Raw genomic sequence first — 21,133 nt, forward strand, 5'->3', positions numbered from 1 at the left:
ATCGCACTCGGCCTTTCTGATCGTCCCACTCTCTATCATTGCCCAAGTATTTGCATCATATGATCCCCTCCCATATGAATTCCTACACATACGACCACAGGGTGTGGAAAACAGGGCTTCCCGTCCGCTCAGCCGTACTTAAGCCACACGCCGGTGAGTTAGTAGTTGGGTGGGTGACCACCAGCGAATCCTCACTGTTGTATGTTTTTGTTTTTGTTTTAATTTGTTCCGATTACGATCTTTCCCCCTTCCTGCTATCCTAATAAGCCGAGAAAAAAGACCATGGTGGAGTCTCAATATAATGAACCTCAGAGATCTATCATCTAGGATAGTCAAGTAATTTATATTTCTGTATTTTGTTACATCGCTCTTATAAATCAGCTAATATAGCAACGCAATCCTAATCAAGCGTGAGTCGCGAGGAAGGACGCGAAAAGGAACGAGACGGCTCTGCTGGAAAATTTCCGGCAGGTAGCGAATATGACTCTCGTGAATATGACTCTTGAGCATGGCCGTTCTTCGATTGATTGATGACTTTAAAGCCTTGGTCGAAGTTTTTGATGCAGATAACGGTGCAGCAAATCGTTGCCGAAGTCAGCGCCAAAGATACCGATGCAAAGAACAACATCATGTCCTTCCCATCGGTTCGAGCCCCACAGAGAACGATAATGCGGCTGATGAGATATGCAACTAGACCGAGATAGCATACCTTGCGAGAGGTTAGTAGTTCTCCAAGTTTGGCAGGGGGGGAAGAGAGCTCACGATGATAGCAACGACGCCAATGGTTCGTTCGTGTTGGACAACCCAAATACCAAGTAGCATGATGATGAATGCGACCGGAATGAGGAGCATTGTGAGAGTATACTCAGGTTCCCTAAAATGGACATACACCAGATTGTATTGGATGATGAAACCCAGCAGGAAGTAAAAGAGGAGTTTTATTAAGACCAAGAAGATCTGTGCTCGTATTTTGTTAGCTTACTCGAAAGATTTTCAAAGGCAGTGAGGCCCTAGGTGGTAGACCTTACCTCGTAGCCAAAATAACGAATTCGTGTTTTCAAGTTGCCATGAACAGACTTGTATATGACCCATGAATACTCTCTATGCAATAGGTATACAGACCAGCACAAGAGCAGAGTGCACACTCCCGTAATAATTGAGACCATGATCTCCGCTGGCCGGATCTGGGGCCAGACGTTGCGAGTGGTATCTACCAGAGTCGGAAACCCATAACGCGACTTAAACAGTCTCGCGGTGGTTTCTTTCACTGATATGTACTGCATGATAGAGTACCCGAAGCTGCAGACATTGCAGATGCATATTGAAAAGAGGAGAACATTATTTTTGTGATGGATAGCATCCAAAGCAAGGATGAACTCGTAGACAGAGGCGAATATTAAGATGCCCAGGTTTATTGGGATCATGTAAGAGACTGTGACCTGTATGATGGTAGGAGTCACCCATAGCTGCCATTCCACAAGTATATATCTGTTCTGGTTAGAGTGGTTCCGACGAGAGATAGGGAGAGCGTACATCTCCAGGGCAATGGTCAAGATAGCCTGCGTGAACAACACGCCACACAGCCACCACTCATTTCTCGTATTGGGTCTATACATTGTATCTTTTCTGTTCAAAGCATTGGAAGTGGAAATATCTGTTTCATCCCCTTTGCCTATTTTTTTCCACGTGATATCCTCTACATGGTGTTGAAGCCAATGGGAACTGTTTCGGTGAAATTTAAACATTTCTCGGTCCGATCTGGATATCTCATTGGCTCACTAATCCCCACTTGTATGTTTCTGCTATTTTTAAAGTATATATTTGTGAAAGAATGCCTGGTATAAAAGAACCTATATAAGTGCCCTAACAGAGACTAACGTATCTAACCTCTCTATCACATTCAGCCTCATCTATAAAAATCAAGTGATATGAAAGTCCGATAGGTTGTGTATAGAAATCTTGTAGATCTTCTATTCCTTTACTCTCTAGCTATATTCTTCGACCAGGCCAAGCGCCTGTTTGTAGCTCAAATTTGTGGCTAGGAATTGAATGGAATTCGTCACACAAGAAGACTCTTATCTCATCTAAGTCCTGGAAATCGGTTTCACCGCCTACACTGCCGATTCTTTCTCGAACTCCAGCGCCATTTTTTTAGGAGCCTCTGGGCTAATCCTGTCATTAAATAATTATTATTGTCGAGCTAATAATCATTGGAAACGTTTTCGAACTCAGTACCGCCCAACGTTTAGGGCATGATTGAATTGCACCACCGGTGGTGGTGAAAGGAGGATCCGAGTAATAAACAGAACAAATAAATAGAACCCAGTATTAACTATATCGTCAGCAAGAATATCGATCAAGGATGCTGGGATTAGGATGGTGGTGTAGATACATAGGTGGATCTATGATATATCCATATCCATATGTTATACTTCAATCGTGCGAAGTAAAAACCTCACCTAGTGAAGTGCCCAATGAAGAATCTGTTTTCCACCGTGCTACTTGAAAAAAGGTGAGAATACTCTTGGCATTTAAATAGAAACATGTTTCTTGAACACAGCTGTGTCATATCCTTCCCAAGACATGATGCCTAACTACGTGAAATATATATTGCAAGGTTGTCAATCCCGATTTCCAAATTCCTACGAAATCATCGAAATCATTTACATTTTAGGGCCAAAAGACCATTAACCAGTAGACATCACCCATAAAAATTCAATTGACCCCCAAAAAAAACATATAGAATAGCAACCTATGCCAAATTGTAGATCTGATGTTGGGCGCTCGGATAAATCTATCTAAAATAAAAAAAGGAAGTGGACGGGCAGCGATTCGAACGCTGGACTTTTCGCATGCAAAGCGAACACTCTACCAACTGAGTTACGCGCCCAATTAACGGAATGTAAGAGGAGCTGTACATTCATGGCATACAACAATATAGGCTGCATCCGGGCTGTTATGAAAGGTCAGTATTGACTGGGTTTGGTTTGGTGGAGCCCGAGATGATGGTTTGGGGTTGGAAATTTGTTTACCCCACTGAGTCATTGTAAATGGTAAACGGGAAATATTGCGTGAGGTAATGTATGGTCTGCTGAAATGGGTGGTGGTATGAGAGGCTCTGGAGGGGAAGGGGAAGAGGAAGAGGAAGAGGAAGAGGGACAAGGAGAGGGAGAGGGATGGTCATGAAGTGAAGTTTGTTGGAAGGTACGAATTGAGAGGATCATCTATGATTGCATGTATTGAGATCGAATGCTTAATGTTTCAGAGATGCAACTAAACTACAACGGCCTTTACAGTAAAACACTACAGTCTACTCCATCCTGAAAATAAATATAAAAAGTATCGGTTCTTATTGGCGAACACATAAAATGAAAAGTTAAAAAACATCACAGAGGGTCGTATCCCGTTTCCCATTTCCCGTAAGACTTAAAAATTAGCAATATCGAAAGAGTTGAGAGGATTAATCTAATCAACCTCCTCCATGGTGCTCTCACCGGTAGCCTCGGCGGGAGCAGCAGCCTCGGTAGCGGGAGCGGTCTCCTCCTCGTCAATGTTCAGGCCGAGGGAGACGAGCTTGTGGATGCGCTCGGAGAAGCTGGCGGGCTCCTCGATGGTGAAGCCAGAGACCAGCAGGGAGGTCTCGAAGAGCAGCTGGGTGATGGACTTGACGGTACGGTCGTTCTCGCCATCGGCCTCAACCTTCTTCTTAAGCTCCTTGATGATGGGAGACTTGGGGGAGATCTCGAAAGTCTTCTTGGAAGACATGTAAGAGGACATGGAGGTGTCACGGAGGGCCTGGGCCTTCATGATACGCTCCATGTTGGCGGACCAACCGAACTGGCCGGTACGGATGGCGCAGGGGGAGCCGGTGAGCTTGGAGGAGACAACAACCTTCTCGACCTTGTCGCCGAGAACGTTCTTGAGGGCCTTGGCAAGGTCCTCGAACTCCTTCTCCTCAGTCTCACGCTCGGTCTTCTCCTCCTCGGTCTCCTCGAGCTCGAAGTCCTTGGTGATGTCGACGAGCTTCTTGCCGTCGTACTCCTTCAGCTGGGTGAAGGCGTACTCATCAATGGGGTCAACCAGGAACAGAACCTCGAAGTTCTTCTGCTTGAGGGTATCCAAGAAGGGAGAGTTGGCAACGGCCTTAATGGACTCGCCGGTGATGTAGTACATGTTCTTCTGGTGCTCGGGCATGCGAGTGATGTAGTCAGCGAGCGAGGTCTGCTCGTCGCCGGACTTGGTGGACTGGTAGCGGAGGAGCTTGGCCAGAGTGGGGCGGTTCTGGGCGTCCTCGTGGATACCGAGCTTGATGTTCTTGCTGAAGGCAGAGTAGAACTTGTCGAACTGCTCACGGTCCTCGGAGATCTCGACGAAGAGCTCAAGGGTCTTCTTGACGATGTTCTTCTTGATGACCTTCATGATCTTGTTCTGCTGGAGAGTCTCACGGGACAGGTTGAGGGGAAGGTCCTCGGAGTCGACGACACCCTTGACGAAGCTGAGCCACTCAGGGATGAGGTCAGTAGCATCATCGGTGATGAAGACACGGCGAACGTAGAGCTTGATGTTGTTCTTGGTCTTCTTGGTCTCGAAGAGGTCGAAGGGAGCGCGCTTGGGAACGAAGAGAATAGCGCGGAACTCGAGCTGACCCTCAACGGAGAAGTGCTTGACACCGAGGTGGTCCTCCCAGTCGTTGGAGAGGGACTTGTAGAAGGAGGCGTACTCCTCAGTGGTGATGTCGGCGGGGTTGCGGGTCCAGATGGGCTTGGTCTTGTTAAGCTCCTCCTCCTCGATCTTGGACTCCTTGATGGTCTTGGTCTTCTTCTTCTTCTCCTCCTCCTCATCATCGACCTCCTCGACCTTGGGCTTCTTCTCATCATCCTCCTCCTTGGCCTCCTCAGCCTCCTCATCGGGGACCTCGGTCTCGGTCTCCTTCAGGACGTGAAGGTAGATGGGGTAGGAGATGAACTCGGAGTGCTTGCGGACAACCTCCTTGATGCGGGCCTCGTTGAGGTAGTCCATCTGCTCATCCTTCAAGTGAAGGATGATCTTGGAACCGCGGCCGAGCTGCTCGCCCTCGGTATCCTCCTTGAGAGTGAAAGTACCACCGGCGGCGGACTCCCAGATGTACTGCTCGTCATCGTTGTGCTTGGACACAAAGGTGACACGGTCAGCGACCAGGTAGGCAGAGTAGAAACCGACACCGAACTGGCCGATCATGGAAATATCAGCACCGGCGGACAGAGCCTCCATGAACTGCTTGGTGCCGGAGCGGGCAATTGTTCCAAGGTTGTTGATGAGATCCTATAAGAGATGAATATGAGTTTCTTGTGGTCAAACAAATATGAGGTGGAGAGTGATTTGAGTCAAATCCGAGGGTAGAAACTTACAGCCTTGGTCATACCAATACCGGTATCGCGGATGGTGAGGGTCTTGTTCACCAAGTCGGGAATGATATCAATGCGCAGATCCTTGTTGGAATCGAGCTTAGAGGGGTCGGAGAGAGCCTCGTAGCGGATCTTGTCGAGAGCATCGGAGGCGTTGGAGATCAACTCACGAAGGAAAATTTCCTTGTTAGAGTAGACAGTGTTAATGATCAGCGAGAGCAGCTGAGAGATCTCAGCCTGGAACTCGAAGGTCTCAGACATGATGGCGGATTGTGATTCTGAAAGACTGTTAGAAAAAGATAAATTCCGAGCAATTGAATATGTAGAGAGATGCAGATGCAGAGTCTGATCAAGTGGTGGGATGGAGGGGGAATTGGGAAGCGGTCAGGAGAAGGGAAAGGGTATCTTACAAGAAAGCAAAGTAATTAAAAAAGAAGAAGCTCTGGGGGGAGAATCCAAAGCAAAGCGGGAGAGATGAAGAGAAAGAGTCAAGGTGAGCGGGCCAGTTCCTTTTGTGTTTCCAAAAATTTCTTGTGGAGAGTTTCTACGGTGATCCAGCAACTTCCACTCGTCGTTCAGGCAACCTTGCAGCCCTCTCTATATTATTCTAGACTCTTCTGCTTTTAACTTACTTATTTTTTTTTATTTATACTCTAATTTCCCCAGTATTTAGCTCTTAGATTTTCATTTACATTTGTAGTGCAAGATGCCTTAGGCATTCCACATATCTCTAGAATCTTCGAAGGTTCCCCAGATGGATGACTCGTCGACTCCCATTAGGTAAGCATGATGAAAAATCTTGGCAGAGGACATGGTAGTATAGAGCAATATATAGCAACTTGGAGTTCATTCTCTAATCCATATTTTGTTAGGCCATGATACAGTAATCCCCCTGAGAATACCTCATTTACAAAGAGAATAGCCAATAAAGTCAAAAAAAAGCAAGATACAAGAAAGAACAAAATACAAGAAAGACCGGGATGGCGCACCACCGTAAAACCCTGGAGTTTGCTATGCTAGTTAAAAAAAAAGATGCGATATAACGTCTTGCAAAAAAAGGAGCAAGTAACAGATCATGGCAGGAAGACACTGAAAGAAAGGAATATGGTGCAAATAAGAGAATCGTGAATGTCGAAGACAAGACCCGATCCCAGCAAAAAAAGAGCAAGATCAAAATAAAGGTCAGGTTAAAACACAAGTGCCCAGAGGGAAGGAAAGAGACGCAACTTTTCCAGCCAACCCGGACTAACCGCTAATATGCACTGTGACGGGAAAAAAGGGGGAGGCAATAGTCACGTAACACATGTCATTAGGAAGAGACGGGGGAAAAGAAAAAAAGAGAATCAAAATCGGAGTAATACAGATCCCGAGAAGATCATCCGTCGGAGGAAATGGTCACGGGAATTGCGAGAGACGTGAACACCGACGGGGAAGAAGAACGTAGAGGATCATCAAAATCACGTAAAATGTGTTTAAGCAGCTTGGGGCTGGGTGGGGCGACCCTTGGCGGCAACGTTGCCACCGCGGCCACGGGGAGTGAAGCTGCCACGGCCCTCACGCTGGAAGCCACCACGGCCCTGGCTGCCGGCGCGGTCACCACGACCACGACCGGCACCACCACCACCACGGCCGGCGGGGAAGCCATTGCTGCCGTAGGCGTTGCCACGGGGGCGGCGCTCCTCAACGAGAATCTGCTCGCTGCCAATCTGGTGGGGGTTGGCGGCAACGGCAGCAGTATAACCGGCGGGCTCGTTGAATTCAACAAAGGCGCAGTTCTTGGGGCGGCTGACATCGAAGTACTTCAGCTTGCCGAAACGAGCCAGGGTCTGCTTGAGCAGGCTGGCATCGACCTTGTCATTGACGTTCTTGATATAGGCGAGGACGGTCTCCTCAACACGGGGCTGCGACTTCTTGTCGGAGCCGGCGGTCTGCCATCCAGCTTCGGTGGAAGGGGCCTCCTGGGAACGGGCAGCCTCAGCGGGGGCGGGGGTGGCAGCAGGCTGAGCGGCAGGGGCAGCCTGAGCAGCGGGAGCAGCAGCCTTAGCAGTAGTGGCAGGAGCAGCGGCAGGAGCGGCAGGAGCAGCCTGGGCGGCTTGGGCCTTGGCGGCAGCAGCGGCCTTAGCTGCGAAAGAGGTGGTCGCAATGCTTGCCCAGGTCTTGGGGACAGCGGGAGTGGGGGAGGTCTCCTTCTCAGGAACCTCCTCCTTCTCGGCAACGGGAGCGGGAGTGGGCTCAGGGGTGGGGGGCTCCTCGTCGTTCAAAATTTCAGCCTCAACCGCGGCAGGAACCGGAGCGGGGGTCTCCTCCTCAACGGGGGCACCGTTGGTCTGGGGAGCGACCTCCTTGGGCTCCTCAACGGGGGCGTCGTTGGTCTCAACCTCCTCAACCTTCTCATCGACATTAGGGACAGCGACTTCCTCAGCCACCTGGGTCTCAGCGGGAGCCTCGGCAACGGCCTCGGGGGCTTCGGCAACAGGCGCAGCTGGGGTGGACTGCTCGGGAACCTCTTCTTCTGGCTCTTCGGCCATGTATCGGAAGATATCGTTAAGAACATAGTAGCCGTTGGGCTGCTCGGCGAGGACGAAAGTCTGCACGAACTTGCGGGACGGCTCGGAGTTGTTGGAGATCTCACCAATGACTGAGACCAGGATGTTGTCGAAAGAAGCCTGAGAATCGACATTCAGGACGCGCACCTTGCACTCCTGGAACTTCAAGGAGTTAAGCTTCTCGTTGATAGCCTATGAAAGTGGGGGGGGTGTTTGGTTAGACAATATTCACATTGAGGGGATCGAATCAAACCTTACCTTAGTACCAACGGTGACAGGAACCGACTCGGCCTCAGTGCCGAAGACCAGCTGAGACCGACGAGAGTAGAACAGGTGAAGCTTGTCGGGGTTGCGGCTCATGGTGGTATAGTACTGCTCAACGAAATACCAGCCGACCTCATCCTTGGAGATCTCATTCTTCTGCTGGTCGGTAGGAGTAACGGTAGTCGGGGTGGAGGACTGCGCAGGCTGGAAGCTAGCAGCAGTGTTCATAGTGACAGAAGCGTGGTTGTAGGATTCAGGGTAACCGTGCTGGGCAGGGTAGTTTCCATTGATGGGAACCTGAGTCATGTCGGCCATGGTGTAGGATTGAGGGGTTTTATCTTCGATTTCGGGTGGAAAATGAGATTGAAAGTAACCGAGCGCGGCGAAAATGGTGGCCGAGACTATAAAGGCCGAAAGGCTTTTTTTTTTTAGGAAGCAAGCGATAAACGGTCTAAAAATGAAATTCTTTGTGTTTCCCTCGCTTCACTGAATGGTCATTAGTTTTTGAGATCTCTACCATGTGGCCGAACTGGACAAGGTAGATCGGAACTCACAATGCGAACTGGACCAAGCACAAATGCAATTGGAGATAAAAGGAAATCAGGAGAATAGGAAGAAGGCGCTTTGAGATTGCGGAAAAGCGGAAGTATAGCTGAAGTGAGAAGAGAGTTCTTACGGTGGCGCGAAAAGGGAGGTTGGAGAGGCAAAAGTGAGAAGATCGAGAAAATGTGGGGTCCTGGAAGATGGACTGAGGCGTGTGGGGGGAGGATAGTGTAGAAAATGGGAAACAAAAAAAAGAGATGGAAATGAAGCTGTGGGAATTCGCCTTCGAAGAAAAGAACTTCCTTCTCTTCGACTCCGTGCGGGTTTCGCGTGGTCTTGGCGGGTGGACACCGCCCGGCAGAATTCATAGTATACGCTAGATAGTAGGGAATTCTATAAGAAATACAGATGAAATGGAATATATCATATTCAAGATACATGAGGAAAAGAGAAAAGAAAATACCAGATCCGGAATTTCATACTCAAGGAAATAATGCGCATCTCAAGTCAAAACGCCACAAACTGATCCGAAAAAAAGAAAGAGGGGTATGATAGGACATAAAAGGGTGACTGTAAAAAAAGAAGACAATCATAAGAGCCATGTTGATAGAGGCTCGGATGTTGGGACGAGAGAAAAAAAGGTAGAAATAAGGAACAAGAAACAAGCCAACGATCAGAGACGGTCAACCAGGCGAACAAAGCACACGGCAAGTCATTGTGTCTCCTAGATGTATCGCCACAATCAGGGCGAGTCAGTACGCGCCTCAGTCTTCTCAGAGAGAGGCTTGCGCATGACAGCGTCTTGGCTAGTCATCCTCCGGCCGAGAGCACGCTCGACCTTAGCCCCAAGAGCAAGTTTGTTTAGGTTGTTCGACTTCTCCTCCGTGGGGACGAATCGCTGCTTGGTGAGAGGCTTGTTCTCGAGGCGCTCGAAGCCATCGTGGAGTTGGAAGATGTCGGCGATTCTGGGGTCGCCGTTGGGTAGAGTGCTGTTTGTGCGATCGGAGGCAGCCAGCGACGGGCTTCCACTGACAGTGGAGAAACGCTTTGAGTTTCGGTTCTGTAGCAGGTTAGACTTGCACGGTTCTAATGTGAACAAGGCCCCGTGGGCAGAGTCGGTGGAGGGGAAGGGGGAGTCCTACCGATTGAGCCATGATGGGACGCTCAGAGTCGAGAGAAGGTTGGCGAGCCATTGCTAGGAGGTGATATGGTTGTTATAAGGAGAATTTGCGCCGAAAGAGGGGCTTGGTTTCAAATTGTAGGTATAAAAAAGGCCTTAAATGGAATGCAGTCTGCAGAATTGACCTATTAGCGGGTGTTACTGAGGCCTAGTGCCTGGCGATCTTGAACCAAGGGATACATACCCAGTCCAGTAGAGGGATATGTCGTCGCAAAAGTACCAATGCAGTGCAGAAGTAGAAATAGAGTCACAGAAAGGAGAAGTTGAAACGGGGTGGGTCAAATTGGTGGGGAAAGATGGGAAAGGGGTGGAAAGGTTTTTTTTGAAAGATCGACGTAATCATATGAGAGACTGCAAGGTGGATATATGGTATGATTATACACAAATCATACTCAATGATTCAAATTCCTTACATGTATACGTTCTCTGATGTCAAGAAAGCTTTACCGGGAATATCTTTGCCACGTGCTGTTCGCCACGCGAGATCATCTCGGGTACTTTCCAAGGTTCTTTGTATAGGGAGGTATTATGTATATTATTTTAGTTATTATATTTCTCTATTCTGTGAGAATAAAACCTGGCTAGATTAATATTTATGTACCTGTACTGTAGGTACTGTAGCTACTGCCGAGATAGCAGCAAGGGACAGTACATACCTCGGTCTATATATGTACCATTTTTACTCCGTACGGAGTACACAGACACGGAGCTGGCAACACACCCCCTTTTGCAACACATACCAGTATTACCTTCAAAACACGAAACAAAACCCAAGCAGCTTACTCCGTACTCGGTACACCAACACGGCCAGCTTTTGTCTTGGCATTCATGCAGATCTGAAGAATCCGGCTGCTTTGAGAGTCTTTCAGTCGCACATTCTATAGCCCAAAGAAGTCTTACACTACTATATTAACAAGGATCAAACCTTAAAACAATAACAATAACTATCATCATTGTTACATGTAGTCGAGGTGCAAGATTATACTCCCACACCGCGCGGATTCTGCCGGATTTACTTCAATTTCACATCTCTGTCGATCCTCATTCAATCAACAGCTTTCCCGCAAATATGGCGAAGCCCAAATCCTTCCTAAGGGAGACAAAGACGAAGAAGAAGGCTGTCTCAAAACAGGTACGCGGTAGTAATATAACCTCCGAACAACTTGGTCATGATCTCATACAGTTTGATATAGGCACCTGTGACTGCAGATGATTTTCTTGCAGGTATGTATTTGAACCTTGATAAGCTAAATAATAGTCAAAAAAACTAACTGCCTCTCCAGCCGGCGTCGAGTTAGAAGAAGCCGGCGAGAAATGGCGGGCCGGAGACGCGGCCAAGTCCATGCGCTTCTTTATGCGGGCCATCACCAACTATGACGAAGGACTACAGAAACATCCCGGGACATTTGATCTAGCTTACAACAAGTATGTATAATCGACATATCGAAACAAGTTATTGTTTTACATTTTTCAATTTTATCCATGATTGAGAGGTATTATCTTAGGTTTACCTTTACTAACACATCACCCAGAGCACGAGTCCAATATGAAATCACCCAGCACCCCAAACTAGCGGCTCAGTTGCCAGCGCCACAGGGGGAGCTCTTGCAGGTTGCGCTGCAGTCACACCGGGATGCGCTGTCTCTGGAACAAGACAATGCTGACGTGTTGTTCAATTCGGGCCAGGTGCTGACCAGTCTAGCGGAGTTGATATCCAACCTGAAGCATCCAGGTGAAGAGGAGCAGATGCAGGCGGGGACATATCTGCAAGAGGCGATCGAGCTGTTCCAGCGGTGTTTGATGGTACAGGAGATGAAGTACACAGAAATGCAAGAGGAGATCGAACTGATGGAATCCGGGGGTGTACCACCGGAGCCGGAGGCTGTACCACCAGTCGCGGGGCAGTCCCAATCCGAGCCCGCAGGTGAGGAGCAAGAACAGTGGGCGATGATTGTGGAGCCCGTCACAAAGAATACGCTCGTGGACACGGCGGTGGCACAGTTGGAGACTTTGACGACTCTGTGCAACTTGTTGACTTCGAACCCCGGCGCGGGCGGTGTTGGTTGGGTGCAAGAGTACTCGTCGGAGCTAGTGCATTCAAGACTGCCTGCTTATGCCGAAGGCTCAGACAGGCAGTATGAGGCGGCCTTAGCGCGAGCCAAGTTCATCTGTGCCTTGAACGATTTGCTCTACCGAGGCGGACATACCGATATCCAAACCTATCAGCAGGAGGTTGGACAGGTTTTTGGTCCAGAGCTAGATGTATCCGCGGACCCTGAAGGACTGTGTGGTAAAGCAGACGCGCTCACGTCGTTGAACCAGGCGCTTTCAGACCTTCCTCCATCGGAGGATGACGAGGCGTTTGAAAACGTGGTAGCATTGCGTTGGAAGTCGCTTTCAACCGCCCTGGACGCATTGACAGCTGCTACCAAGCTCCCGGATGCCGAGAACTTGCCTAAGATCCACCTTGGTCGCGGAGACGCGGAAATGCACAGATGGCGTCTTGGACGAGCGCCCTGGAACCACGCCATGGCGAAGCAGAACGGAGCTATGCTCTTGCGCAACGCTCAGACGTACTACCGCGGAGCAACAGCTCTAGCCCGCCGAGACGGAGCGGCCGAGGAAGAACGCGACGGAACTTGCAAGGAGGCGATTGCCGCGGCGATCGAAGGCCAGAACACGAAGCTCGAGCAGCTCAAATCAACGGACCTCCAACAGGTGATAGTTGTGGCGCAGGATATGGTGGAAGACGGAATGGTTGACGGCAGGGAATTAAGTGCCCTGATTTCATCATGAATCGGATAGAGAAACAATTTCCACAACGCTCTCACAGACCCGGACGGGCGTTCGCCTCCTCATCCATCTGGATCGCGTCCTGGCGAATGTGATGTTGTCTGCTGAATTGCGTGGCCGCCGTAGCAGCACCCTCAATATCGGAAACGACCAATCCAAGATGCGACAATAATCGCTCAATTTCCAGCCTCTGCGCCTGCACAGTCTGCGCAAGCTCCGCGTTTTCCGCATGAGTAGCCTCGAGTCTGGTGTTGAGGGTCGACTGCGCTTCCTGCAGATAGGGCGTAAGGTGCGCTTTGTATAGATCTTCAGCGCCGAGTGTATGCGCGCTGTATAGTAAGCAAAGTTAGAAATCAGAACCAAAGACAAAAAACAAACATAGTCCGAATAAACGGCCCAATCCATATTCAACATACACTGTTCTCTCGTGTCCCTCGGCTTTCTCCCCCTCCTGATCCCTCCTAGCCCTCGCATCCCCAACCAGCCGATCAAGCTCATTCAAGTGCGGCACCGCATCTCTTTCCGCGACAATATCGTCAAATTCAGCTTTGGCATTCGCTTCCAGCTTCGCGTTCAGCTGTCGCCAGACACCCTCTAAGCTGGCAGGAACGTGGCGCGCAGGCGTCGGGAAACAGCCTGCAAAGTTCGCATATGAGTTTGCGCGGAGTGTGCGTGCCAGAGCCTGCTCGAAGACTTGGTTTAGGCGTGAGGCGCGCGGGCCCGGGGATTGGGAGATTGGAGCTGGTGGGGGAGGGGACGGCGACGCGGGCGGTTGGCGGGAATTTGATTCGGCCATGGTGGATGTCGCTGCTGTCGGGATATAGTCGGAGAGTGGGAAGAAACGAAGAGCATGCGGGAATGGCGAGAGTGGTGTGTAGGAGCTGTTTGTGGTTCTATGGGAATTTGGATCTGGGGTGTTGAACGGACTTCAACGCGACGCGCCGGTCACGTGTTTCTATAGATCGAATTGATGGGTCGTACATTACATTGATATTTGAACGTTTTTCATTTTCATACTCCATTAAATACTAGACATTGCTATTAAAGGTATATATGTTACATGAAGAAGTGCAGATGGTATGTTGCAATGGAAACGAGGCATTCAGCTATCAACCAACTCCCAGCCCTAACTTGACGGATCTAAGCCCAGCCAACTCCGGCGTCTGTTCTCCTCATTCTCGGCTTTCACCAAAAGAGCAGGACTCGAGGTTTGAGAGCTTTTCCGTAAATGAAAGGATTGCGTATTTGTCACCAAACGGGATATGCGCCACGAGCATATGCGGCCATGGAGGTCAGACCAAAGTAATTTGAATGCGGGCCATGAGATAGAGACGTATATAAGACTGTTCCAAAAGCCCTGGAGCGGCAGGACAAAGCTAGATGCATAGTTCAGACTGAAATTAAAGTCATTAGGACGAGCCAGGGAATAGACTCTGTTTATCGTTGAGGGGACCTGCAATGCCGAACAATCAACACACGAAAAGAACCGACACCCGTTTTCAGACTATAATGGAATCTGACCAGACCTACCCATGTAACAAGCAATGCAATGAAAAACAGCATAGCGTATTTCGTATACGCCCAAGTAGCCGAACTAGTTTCCGTGGACGTCGACCTCCGCTGTGAATCCATTCCATCCGGCCGCACGGTTTTGCTAGAATTCTCCTGCTGAGGAGGACTTGGACCGATTCTTGAGCTGGAACCATGAAACGTGCTGGGGGTGCCCCCGCCCTCGATCGTGACCGAGTATGCTCTGAACGCAGCACACGGCAACCCGCGCGCATTGCCCTCCGACAAGGACCGGCGTTCTGGAGTAGAGCAGGCAATCTCCCTGGTAACTTGGATGCCGGTCAACATAGCAAAGGGAGATTCTGGGGCAAGGTCCGAGTCGATGCCGCCAAGGTGCCGAAGCTGGCGCCGTTTCTGGTAAATCACCGTTCCTGCTCGTAGGTAGATGGCGAAGGTCAATGAGATAATGAGCCAGACTGGTCCGTAGAAGGTGGCGATACGGAGGAAGCCCCATTGTGCAGAGATCCAGCACCAGAGCTATCGGGGAGTCATTGGATTAGCATAGACTGGTAGAAGGAAGGGCATTGGATTCTGCTTACTATGGCGGAGCCATATATCCGGCCTCGGGCTTGGTTCTGGATGAAGAAGTATGCGAAAGCTGGGACGAATGGGACGCCGTAACAACAGAGCACATATTTCCATTCGAGCCGGCGTAGTTGCTCGGAGTTGTATTTGTGGAAAAATGTTAGGTAGACATTGCATGCCATTGCGAATGTCCATAGTGCATCCGCGGGCATGAACCTATCCGTGCTTATTAGTGGTCGTCTGCTAAGGGTGACTAGTTACCGATATGATACAAACCATTGAATCAAAAACCCTTGAAACTGACATAGGGAACTATCAACCCCCGAATGAATCCCGTCTGCCGATATGATGGTGGCTATATTAGCCATGATGTTACCCCATGATGCATAGAAGACCAAGCGATTGATGGGTTTACGGAACGTAGGGGACCAAATAAAAGTAGCGACTATAACGAAAGTGCCAACGAGTGAGATAGTCGAGCAAACCCGCTCTGTGGCCGAGATGGCCAATATTTGTCGTTCTGACAGCGTCATGGTATCATGATCTACCTAGTCACCACGAGGGGGAGGGCACCCAGCACCTAAAGGTTATATCCAACGGCCGATATGAGCCGAGAAGACCCTCGTGGATTCAAGCCAAAATTGCTTGTGAATATGCAAATGATCATAGATCTACCCAGGGGGACTTTTGGGTTATGGTTCCTCGAAACAGAAGGCAAACGGTTCGAGTAGATATGACCGAAGCACAATACCACCTGCTTATTATCCGCAACGGGCAACAAAGAAAAAAAACCCCCCGAAATGACAAATAAGGTAAGACTAACCCAATCAGCATATTGCTGTTATCCTCATCGGCTTATAGCTAGGAAGATGCTAGCCTGACCGGCCATATAACAAAGAGCGCGGCCCCAACAGGATTAGGCTCAAACAACTGCCAAGAATATGAGTAAGAACCAAGGAGGATATCTTTTAAATGATCTCTCAAACACCGCATGGGACAGGGCTCAGGCCAGTACTTTCAGGGAAAGACATGCGAACGATTCCAGTGTGGGTGGTACCACAACGTGCAATCTGCCGGGATTTGCGAAATAGGTAATAGGCAAGGGATTGGATAAGGGACCAGTAGTGGTCTGCATAGAAAAGCCTCGGATGCATAGCCTTTGAATTGCACCAATGATGAGAGCTATTTTTTAGGCAGTCTTTACCTCCAGCTGTTAGAGTCTATTAGAGTCTAATGGTGAAGTAACCTGAATATGCCAAGAGTACACAAGAATTTAGGGGCCTTGTGAGATCATCAAATCAGGTCGCCCGTGTGTGACAACTAGTTTTCCCCCGATGATTTCACTCAGTCGTTACTCCACACAAAAGACCAGATTGAAATACGGGTGACTGCATGTTTGAAAGATTATTCCGAACAAGCATCAAGACATTCAAACGAAGGTAATGCTTGCTCAAAAGGGTTGCTCTAGGTACTTACGGTCAGGCACTTAATAAAGCGTGCAGCAGCTATGAGCTTGTTCCGAGAATCCTTGGCTGGTGTACAAGTTACAGTAACAAGCCGAGATATCCCCGAGGATTGCAGTTCCAACGGGGACATTTGCACTGGGCCCAAGCGCTTGTTTCACATGTCTCGCTCTGTGTGCTAATAAATATAGCTTGGAGTGGATGGTAGAATTCATTTCTCGAGGAATAGCTATTTAAAAAGCGACAGGCAGAAGGTTGATAACATCTGGAGCGCTGCTTCAGAGCATCAAGACAACAGAACGGTGTTCCGAAGTCGATCCATCTCCAGGCAAGATATTCTTCATCTTTGAAAAAAAAAAACTACCCCAAAATCCGCAATATCAAGTTGAAAAAAGAAAAAAAAAGGGATGCAAAAAAATCCATTATCGGGTATAACGCCGAATTCTCCCATGTCCAATTGTCTAATCGAGCTCGTCATCTCGTCATGCGCAGTCTAGAACGCTAATAAGCGGGTTGCGGGGGGATCATGCCTCCATAACCAGCCATCTGCTGCTGCTGGTGTTGCTGCTGCAATTTAGCCTGGATCTGAGGCAGATCATGGAACCACGGGTGCTGCAGGGCCTCGTTGGCGCTGATGCGCATCTCCGGACGGAGTTGGAGCATGCGGTTCAACAGATCCATCCCGATAGCATCCACTTGGGGGATGATCAGCGACAGATCCTGCGTGGCGTAGATTTGGAAGTCGGACTTGTATTCTGGCAGCTGCGAGATGCCGGGCCATGTACGTTCGGAGGGCGTGCCCATCAGGCGGAAGATCTTGACCAACTGATCCTCGTTGGTTGTGCCGGGGAAAAGCGGACGGCCCGTGTACATCTCTGCCATGATGCAGCCAGCGGACCAAATGTCAATGCTGGTGTTGTAGGTCCGACTACCGAGGAGGACGTCTGGTGCGCGGTACCACAGAGTGACGACTTCGTTGGAGAAGGTATTAACCGGGATACCGAAGGCGCGCGCCAGTCCAAAGTCACCCAGCTTGAGTTGACCCTTCTTGTTAATCAGGAGGTTCTGTGGCTTCAGATCGCGGTGGAGGACTCGGTTGTCATGGCAGAAGGCGATACCCTTGAGTAGCTGGTGCATAAAGGATTTGACCGTGGCAGGATCCAGCTGTCCGCGATCACCGCGAGTGTCCATATATCTCTTCAAGTCTCTGTCCATGAACTCAAAAACAAGCATGAGTTTGTTTTCCGTGTGGATGACATCGTAGAGCGAAACAATACTTTCATGCTTCAGCTCCTTCATGAGCGAGATCTCACGGATTGCAGTCGATGGTGTTCCCTCCTCTGAATCCAAGTGGATTTCCTTCAGCGCCACCATTTCACCGGTTTGGCGATTGCGCCCTTTAAAGACCTGTATTCTGCATCAGCGGTGAATGGGGGAAAGTGGCGATCAGGCTAGGATCGAGGTGAAACGGAGAGAGATCGAGACGTACGGTAGCATAAGTGCCTTCGCCGAGCTAGAAATAAGACAGTTAGCGAATATCCAAGACATAAAGTAGATAGGCTTACCTTTTCCAGCTGCTGGAAGGAACTGGGTTGCTGAGATTTGTCCATTTTCTGTGTAGATTTGGAAGCCGGTGGCCCCGATGGTTTGGGTTTAGAAAAGAGAAAGTGACCAGGAGAAACCAGATTGGAGGCGATCTTTAAAGGGCGAGGATCCCTGAAGTGCTCCATGCTGAGACGTGAGGGAGGAGCCCCGCGTTGAGCGGCCCGGGACTTATTGGCCTTTTTCTTTTTGCCTCAGGCGCTTATTCTCTCTACATTTTATATTTATATTTTTGCTACTGGCCTTGTATTATTTCACAATGGTCTTGATTTCGGTCTATTTTATATCATTTTTTTAGAATCTATCGATTGACTGGGAGTTGGGATACAACGGTCGGGAGGATTGACTGGGCTGGATGGCTACACCGGACATGAGCTGTGGGTTCATGTTCAATATTTTCAAACAGTAGGGCTTCGTTCCTCACGCCACCAACATTGACAATACCAATAGGCATGCCTCGTTTGTGTGCTCGTTCCACTAGGCGCCACGCCGAGAAAGTCGCCAGGCTGCTACCTAAGATGAGTAGCCGCCCAGCATCATCAATCGCCTCTTCAGCCGCTGTCTTCACCAGTGGATCAATATTTTCCCCAAACATGATTACTGCTGGTTTCAGAATGCCCGCATTTGAAGTCGCTGACAACGCGCCATCTCTCTCGACCTCTACAGTCGCCTTCGTGCCATCGCTCAGCGTAGGAGGGTTCTCCAAGCAGGTCGGACAGGAAGGGTAACGGAAAGTAGAGTATGGCGCTTCAGCGAGATCAACGTCACCATCCGGGTTGAGCTTCAAGCCTTTCTGCCGTTGCTCCTCCTGATTATCGGTGTCCAGCACACCCTCTGCGACCATACGAGCCAAAAACTCCGCCCAAGCTGGGTTGAGTCTCTCCAGCGACGCTTGAAAGTCAGCGCGGGGGAGTTGATTTCGACAGCTAGTGCAGACAACAGATCGCAAATATCCATGTAGTTCGAGGGTAGGCAGTTCCGGATGCGCGAGGGAATGGAACGAGTCGACATTTTGCGTCACCACAGAACTGATATACCCTTTATCCCCAAGGTCTTTGATTGCCCAATGAGTCGAGTTCGGCTTTGCTTTCAAAAGTCCGGGCCATCCGATGAAACTGCGCGCCCAATATCGCTTGCGCGACTCATGGTGGGCGGCGAACTCGTGGTAGTAGATAGGACGATAGGATTTGTTTAGTCGGTAGGTACCCTGGTCGCCTCGATAATCCGACAGACCAGACGCGACGGAGATACCTGCGCCAGTCAGCAGTACCGTCTGGGAATATCTCCCCACATCGACGCCTCGGAGATTCCATGACGGTGGCGCGGTCAAGAAAGTGCTGACAGCATCGATTGCCCCTGCTAGTGTTGCTGCAGTTCGAGGAATTATAATAGCAGGTGGTAATGGTCCCGTAAAGGGGATCCGAATAGCAGGCGTCGTCATTGAAGACGCAACATCATTCGTGTCTTGGCGGAAGAGCGGAGGTTCTCCAACGATTGCGTAGTTGGAAGCTTGGCGGGTAGTAAGAGTGTATCCAAGATTTAAGATTCGTCAAGGATTTACTAGTGGAATAATATGAAAGGCCTATAAAGAAGGATTCTGATAGGCTCCGGGTAGTCGTCCGAATCAAAGAGATCAATAGGAGTCATGGAGATGAGAAATGCAAGCGCTGAGATTGGAAACGGAAAATCAAGGGAATTACCGGATGACCTGATCGAAACATCCCACTTGCATCTCTTTATTAAATGTAAAAACCCCAAAAAAATCCCTGTCTTTAACAAAGAAAAGAACACTCTGTCCAATCGTTTTATTGTGCTCGCGTGCCCTCGACGTGATGCCGCTGACGCAGCCCCTATGCAGGCTTCGTCCTCTCCACTCAAGGATCTCCAATTTCAGATCTCTTACCCAGAGGCGTATACTTACATCCGCACCTTTCTTAAAAGACGCTTCATCCTTTCTTTTTCACTCTAGACCTCGTTCTATCCCACGTCCGGCAACATCTCTCGCTATGACGCAAACTAGAGACCATGGCCATAGCCACGGTCACGGTCATCATCACCACCATGACAATACCTACTTGACCTCCACAAACAAACGCGACGCTGGTGTTCGAATCACAAGAATTGGTCTCGTCGCTAATTTGTGTATGGCAATTGGAAAATTCATTGGCGGTTATGTCTTTCACTCTCAAGCTCTCATCGCCGACGCTTACCACGCGCTCACCGATCTCGTCTCCGACTTTTTGACTCTGGGAACAGTCGCCTGGTCCCTGAAACCTCCGAGCGAACGATTCCCCAATGGATATGGCAAAATCGAGAGCATCGGTGCGCTGGGAGTTAGTGGACTTCTGCTCTGCGGAGGAGTGTTTATGGGTCTCAACGCGGGACAGGTCCTGCTAGCTCAGTTCTACCCCGACGTGGCTGAAACAGTAGCTCACTCTGGGCTTTTGGGGCATGGTCATTCGCACAGTCATGGGCCAATTGGTCCTAGCATCCACGCGGCGTGGATTGCAGCAGGTTCGATTGTGGTTAAGGAGTGGCTTTACCATGCCAGTAAGTACAGACATACAGGGGGGATTTGTTCATATCCATCAGGCTAACTTTATTCTAGCTATGAAGGTTGCCGAGGAGCGCAAGTCGTCTGTCCTCGCATCTAACGCCGTTCACCATCGCATCGATTCCCTGACAAGCATCGTCGCCCTTTTCACAATTGGAGGAAGTTATGTCTTCCAAGACGCCACCTGGCTGGATCCAGTTGGTGGAGTCCTGATCTCCTTGATGGTTATCAAAGCCGGTTGGGGCAATACACGTACTTCTCTTTTGGAATTGGCGGATACCACGGTTGATGAGGAAATTCGACACTCTGTGGAGGATGCTGCCTCCAAGGCCTTGGAAGACCTTGAGGATGGACACGAAGTGATTGTTCGTGACGTGCAGGGCATGAAGTCCGGTCAAAACTATCTCATGGATATTGAGTTGGCGGTGCCGGGAGCCTGGGCTATTAGTCGGTCGCGACACATCGAAGAGGCCGTTCGCACGGCTGTTGGATCTGGAGTTCGTGGTGTGAAGCGAATCAAGGTGCGCTTCATTCCGGCGGAAGATCAGGACCTCACGTTCTCGGATGAGTTCGTTGCACAGGATATTAGTGGAGATCCCGAGACACTCCAAGCTCGGAAGCAACAATGATAGATTTCTGTCATGATACCCTTGAATCTATGTGTATAGATTGAAATATAAGATCATACCAAATAGTACCTATATAGTGGG

The 21,133-nt window shown here is 49.5% G+C and overlaps 10 protein-coding genes across 10 annotated transcripts; 2 read left to right on the forward strand and 8 right to left on the reverse strand.

Annotated features, from left to right (window-relative positions):
- Window positions 1-400: 400 nt before the first annotated feature.
- On the reverse strand, window positions 401-1,616 carry N7517_009217 (uncharacterized protein; the record flags this gene model as incomplete). Its single annotated transcript, XM_056726940.1, has 3 exons — window positions 401-709; window positions 763-957; window positions 1,029-1,616. The coding sequence occupies 3 exons, from the start codon at window positions 1,614-1,616 to the stop codon at window positions 401-403; spliced, it is 1,092 nt and encodes a 363-aa protein (XP_056575512.1).
- Window positions 1,617-3,465: 1,849 nt separating this feature from the next.
- Window positions 3,466-5,645, reverse strand: hsp90 (chaperone Hsp90; the record flags this gene model as incomplete). The annotated part of the gene is made up of 2 exons (XM_056726941.1): window positions 3,466-5,301; window positions 5,388-5,645. 2 exons carry the CDS (start codon window positions 5,643-5,645, stop codon window positions 3,466-3,468), a joined length of 2,094 nt encoding a protein of 697 aa, XP_056575513.1.
- Window positions 5,646-6,856: 1,211 nt separating this feature from the next.
- On the reverse strand, window positions 6,857-8,509 carry N7517_009219 (NTF2 and RRM domain protein; the record flags this gene model as incomplete). Its single annotated transcript, XM_056726942.1, has 2 exons — window positions 6,857-8,122; window positions 8,189-8,509. 2 exons carry the CDS (start codon window positions 8,507-8,509, stop codon window positions 6,857-6,859), a joined length of 1,587 nt encoding a protein of 528 aa, XP_056575514.1.
- Window positions 8,510-9,479: 970 nt separating this feature from the next.
- N7517_009220 (uncharacterized protein) lies at window positions 9,480-9,930 on the reverse strand (the record flags this gene model as incomplete). The annotated part of the gene is made up of 2 exons (XM_056726943.1): window positions 9,480-9,797; window positions 9,880-9,930. The coding sequence occupies 2 exons, from the start codon at window positions 9,928-9,930 to the stop codon at window positions 9,480-9,482; spliced, it is 369 nt and encodes a 122-aa protein (XP_056575515.1).
- Window positions 9,931-10,986: 1,056 nt separating this feature from the next.
- N7517_009221 (uncharacterized protein) lies at window positions 10,987-12,713 on the forward strand (the record flags this gene model as incomplete). The annotated part of the gene is made up of 4 exons (XM_056726944.1): window positions 10,987-11,049; window positions 11,111-11,141; window positions 11,201-11,342; window positions 11,450-12,713. The coding sequence occupies 4 exons, from the start codon at window positions 10,987-10,989 to the stop codon at window positions 12,711-12,713; spliced, it is 1,500 nt and encodes a 499-aa protein (XP_056575516.1).
- A 31-nt stretch (window positions 12,714-12,744) lies between these two features.
- Window positions 12,745-13,506, reverse strand: N7517_009222 (PMF1/NNF1 family protein; the record flags this gene model as incomplete). Its single annotated transcript, XM_056726945.1, has 2 exons — window positions 12,745-13,039; window positions 13,127-13,506. 2 exons carry the CDS (start codon window positions 13,504-13,506, stop codon window positions 12,745-12,747), a joined length of 675 nt encoding a protein of 224 aa, XP_056575517.1.
- A 330-nt stretch (window positions 13,507-13,836) lies between these two features.
- N7517_009223 (putative cAMP receptor-like protein) lies at window positions 13,837-15,337 on the reverse strand (the record flags this gene model as incomplete). The annotated part of the gene is made up of 4 exons (XM_056726946.1): window positions 13,837-14,163; window positions 14,241-14,756; window positions 14,819-15,057; window positions 15,109-15,337. 4 exons carry the CDS (start codon window positions 15,335-15,337, stop codon window positions 13,837-13,839), a joined length of 1,311 nt encoding a protein of 436 aa, XP_056575518.1.
- Window positions 15,338-16,768: 1,431 nt separating this feature from the next.
- Window positions 16,769-17,997, reverse strand: N7517_009224 (cyclin-dependent serine/threonine-protein kinase phoA; the record flags this gene model as incomplete). The annotated part of the gene is made up of 3 exons (XM_056726947.1): window positions 16,769-17,674; window positions 17,757-17,780; window positions 17,833-17,997. The coding sequence occupies 3 exons, from the start codon at window positions 17,995-17,997 to the stop codon at window positions 16,769-16,771; spliced, it is 1,095 nt and encodes a 364-aa protein (XP_056575519.1).
- A 173-nt stretch (window positions 17,998-18,170) lies between these two features.
- Window positions 18,171-19,310, reverse strand: N7517_009225 (putative SIR2 family histone deacetylase; the record flags this gene model as incomplete). Its single annotated transcript, XM_056726948.1, has 1 exon — window positions 18,171-19,310. The coding sequence occupies one exon, from the start codon at window positions 19,308-19,310 to the stop codon at window positions 18,171-18,173; it is 1,140 nt and encodes a 379-aa protein (XP_056575520.1).
- Window positions 19,311-19,701: 391 nt separating this feature from the next.
- N7517_009226 (cation diffusion facilitator family transporter) lies at window positions 19,702-21,052 on the forward strand (the record flags this gene model as incomplete). Its single annotated transcript, XM_056726949.1, has 2 exons — window positions 19,702-20,419; window positions 20,478-21,052. The coding sequence occupies 2 exons, from the start codon at window positions 19,702-19,704 to the stop codon at window positions 21,050-21,052; spliced, it is 1,293 nt and encodes a 430-aa protein (XP_056575521.1).
- Window positions 21,053-21,133: the final 81 nt, after the last annotated feature.

The sequence above is a fragment of the Penicillium concentricum genome, assembly GCF_028827145.1.
Source record: "Penicillium concentricum strain IBT 3081 chromosome Unknown utg000004l_segment0_segment0, whole genome shotgun sequence".
In the NCBI taxonomy this organism is placed as follows: Eukaryota; Fungi; Ascomycota; class Eurotiomycetes; order Eurotiales; family Aspergillaceae; genus Penicillium; species Penicillium concentricum.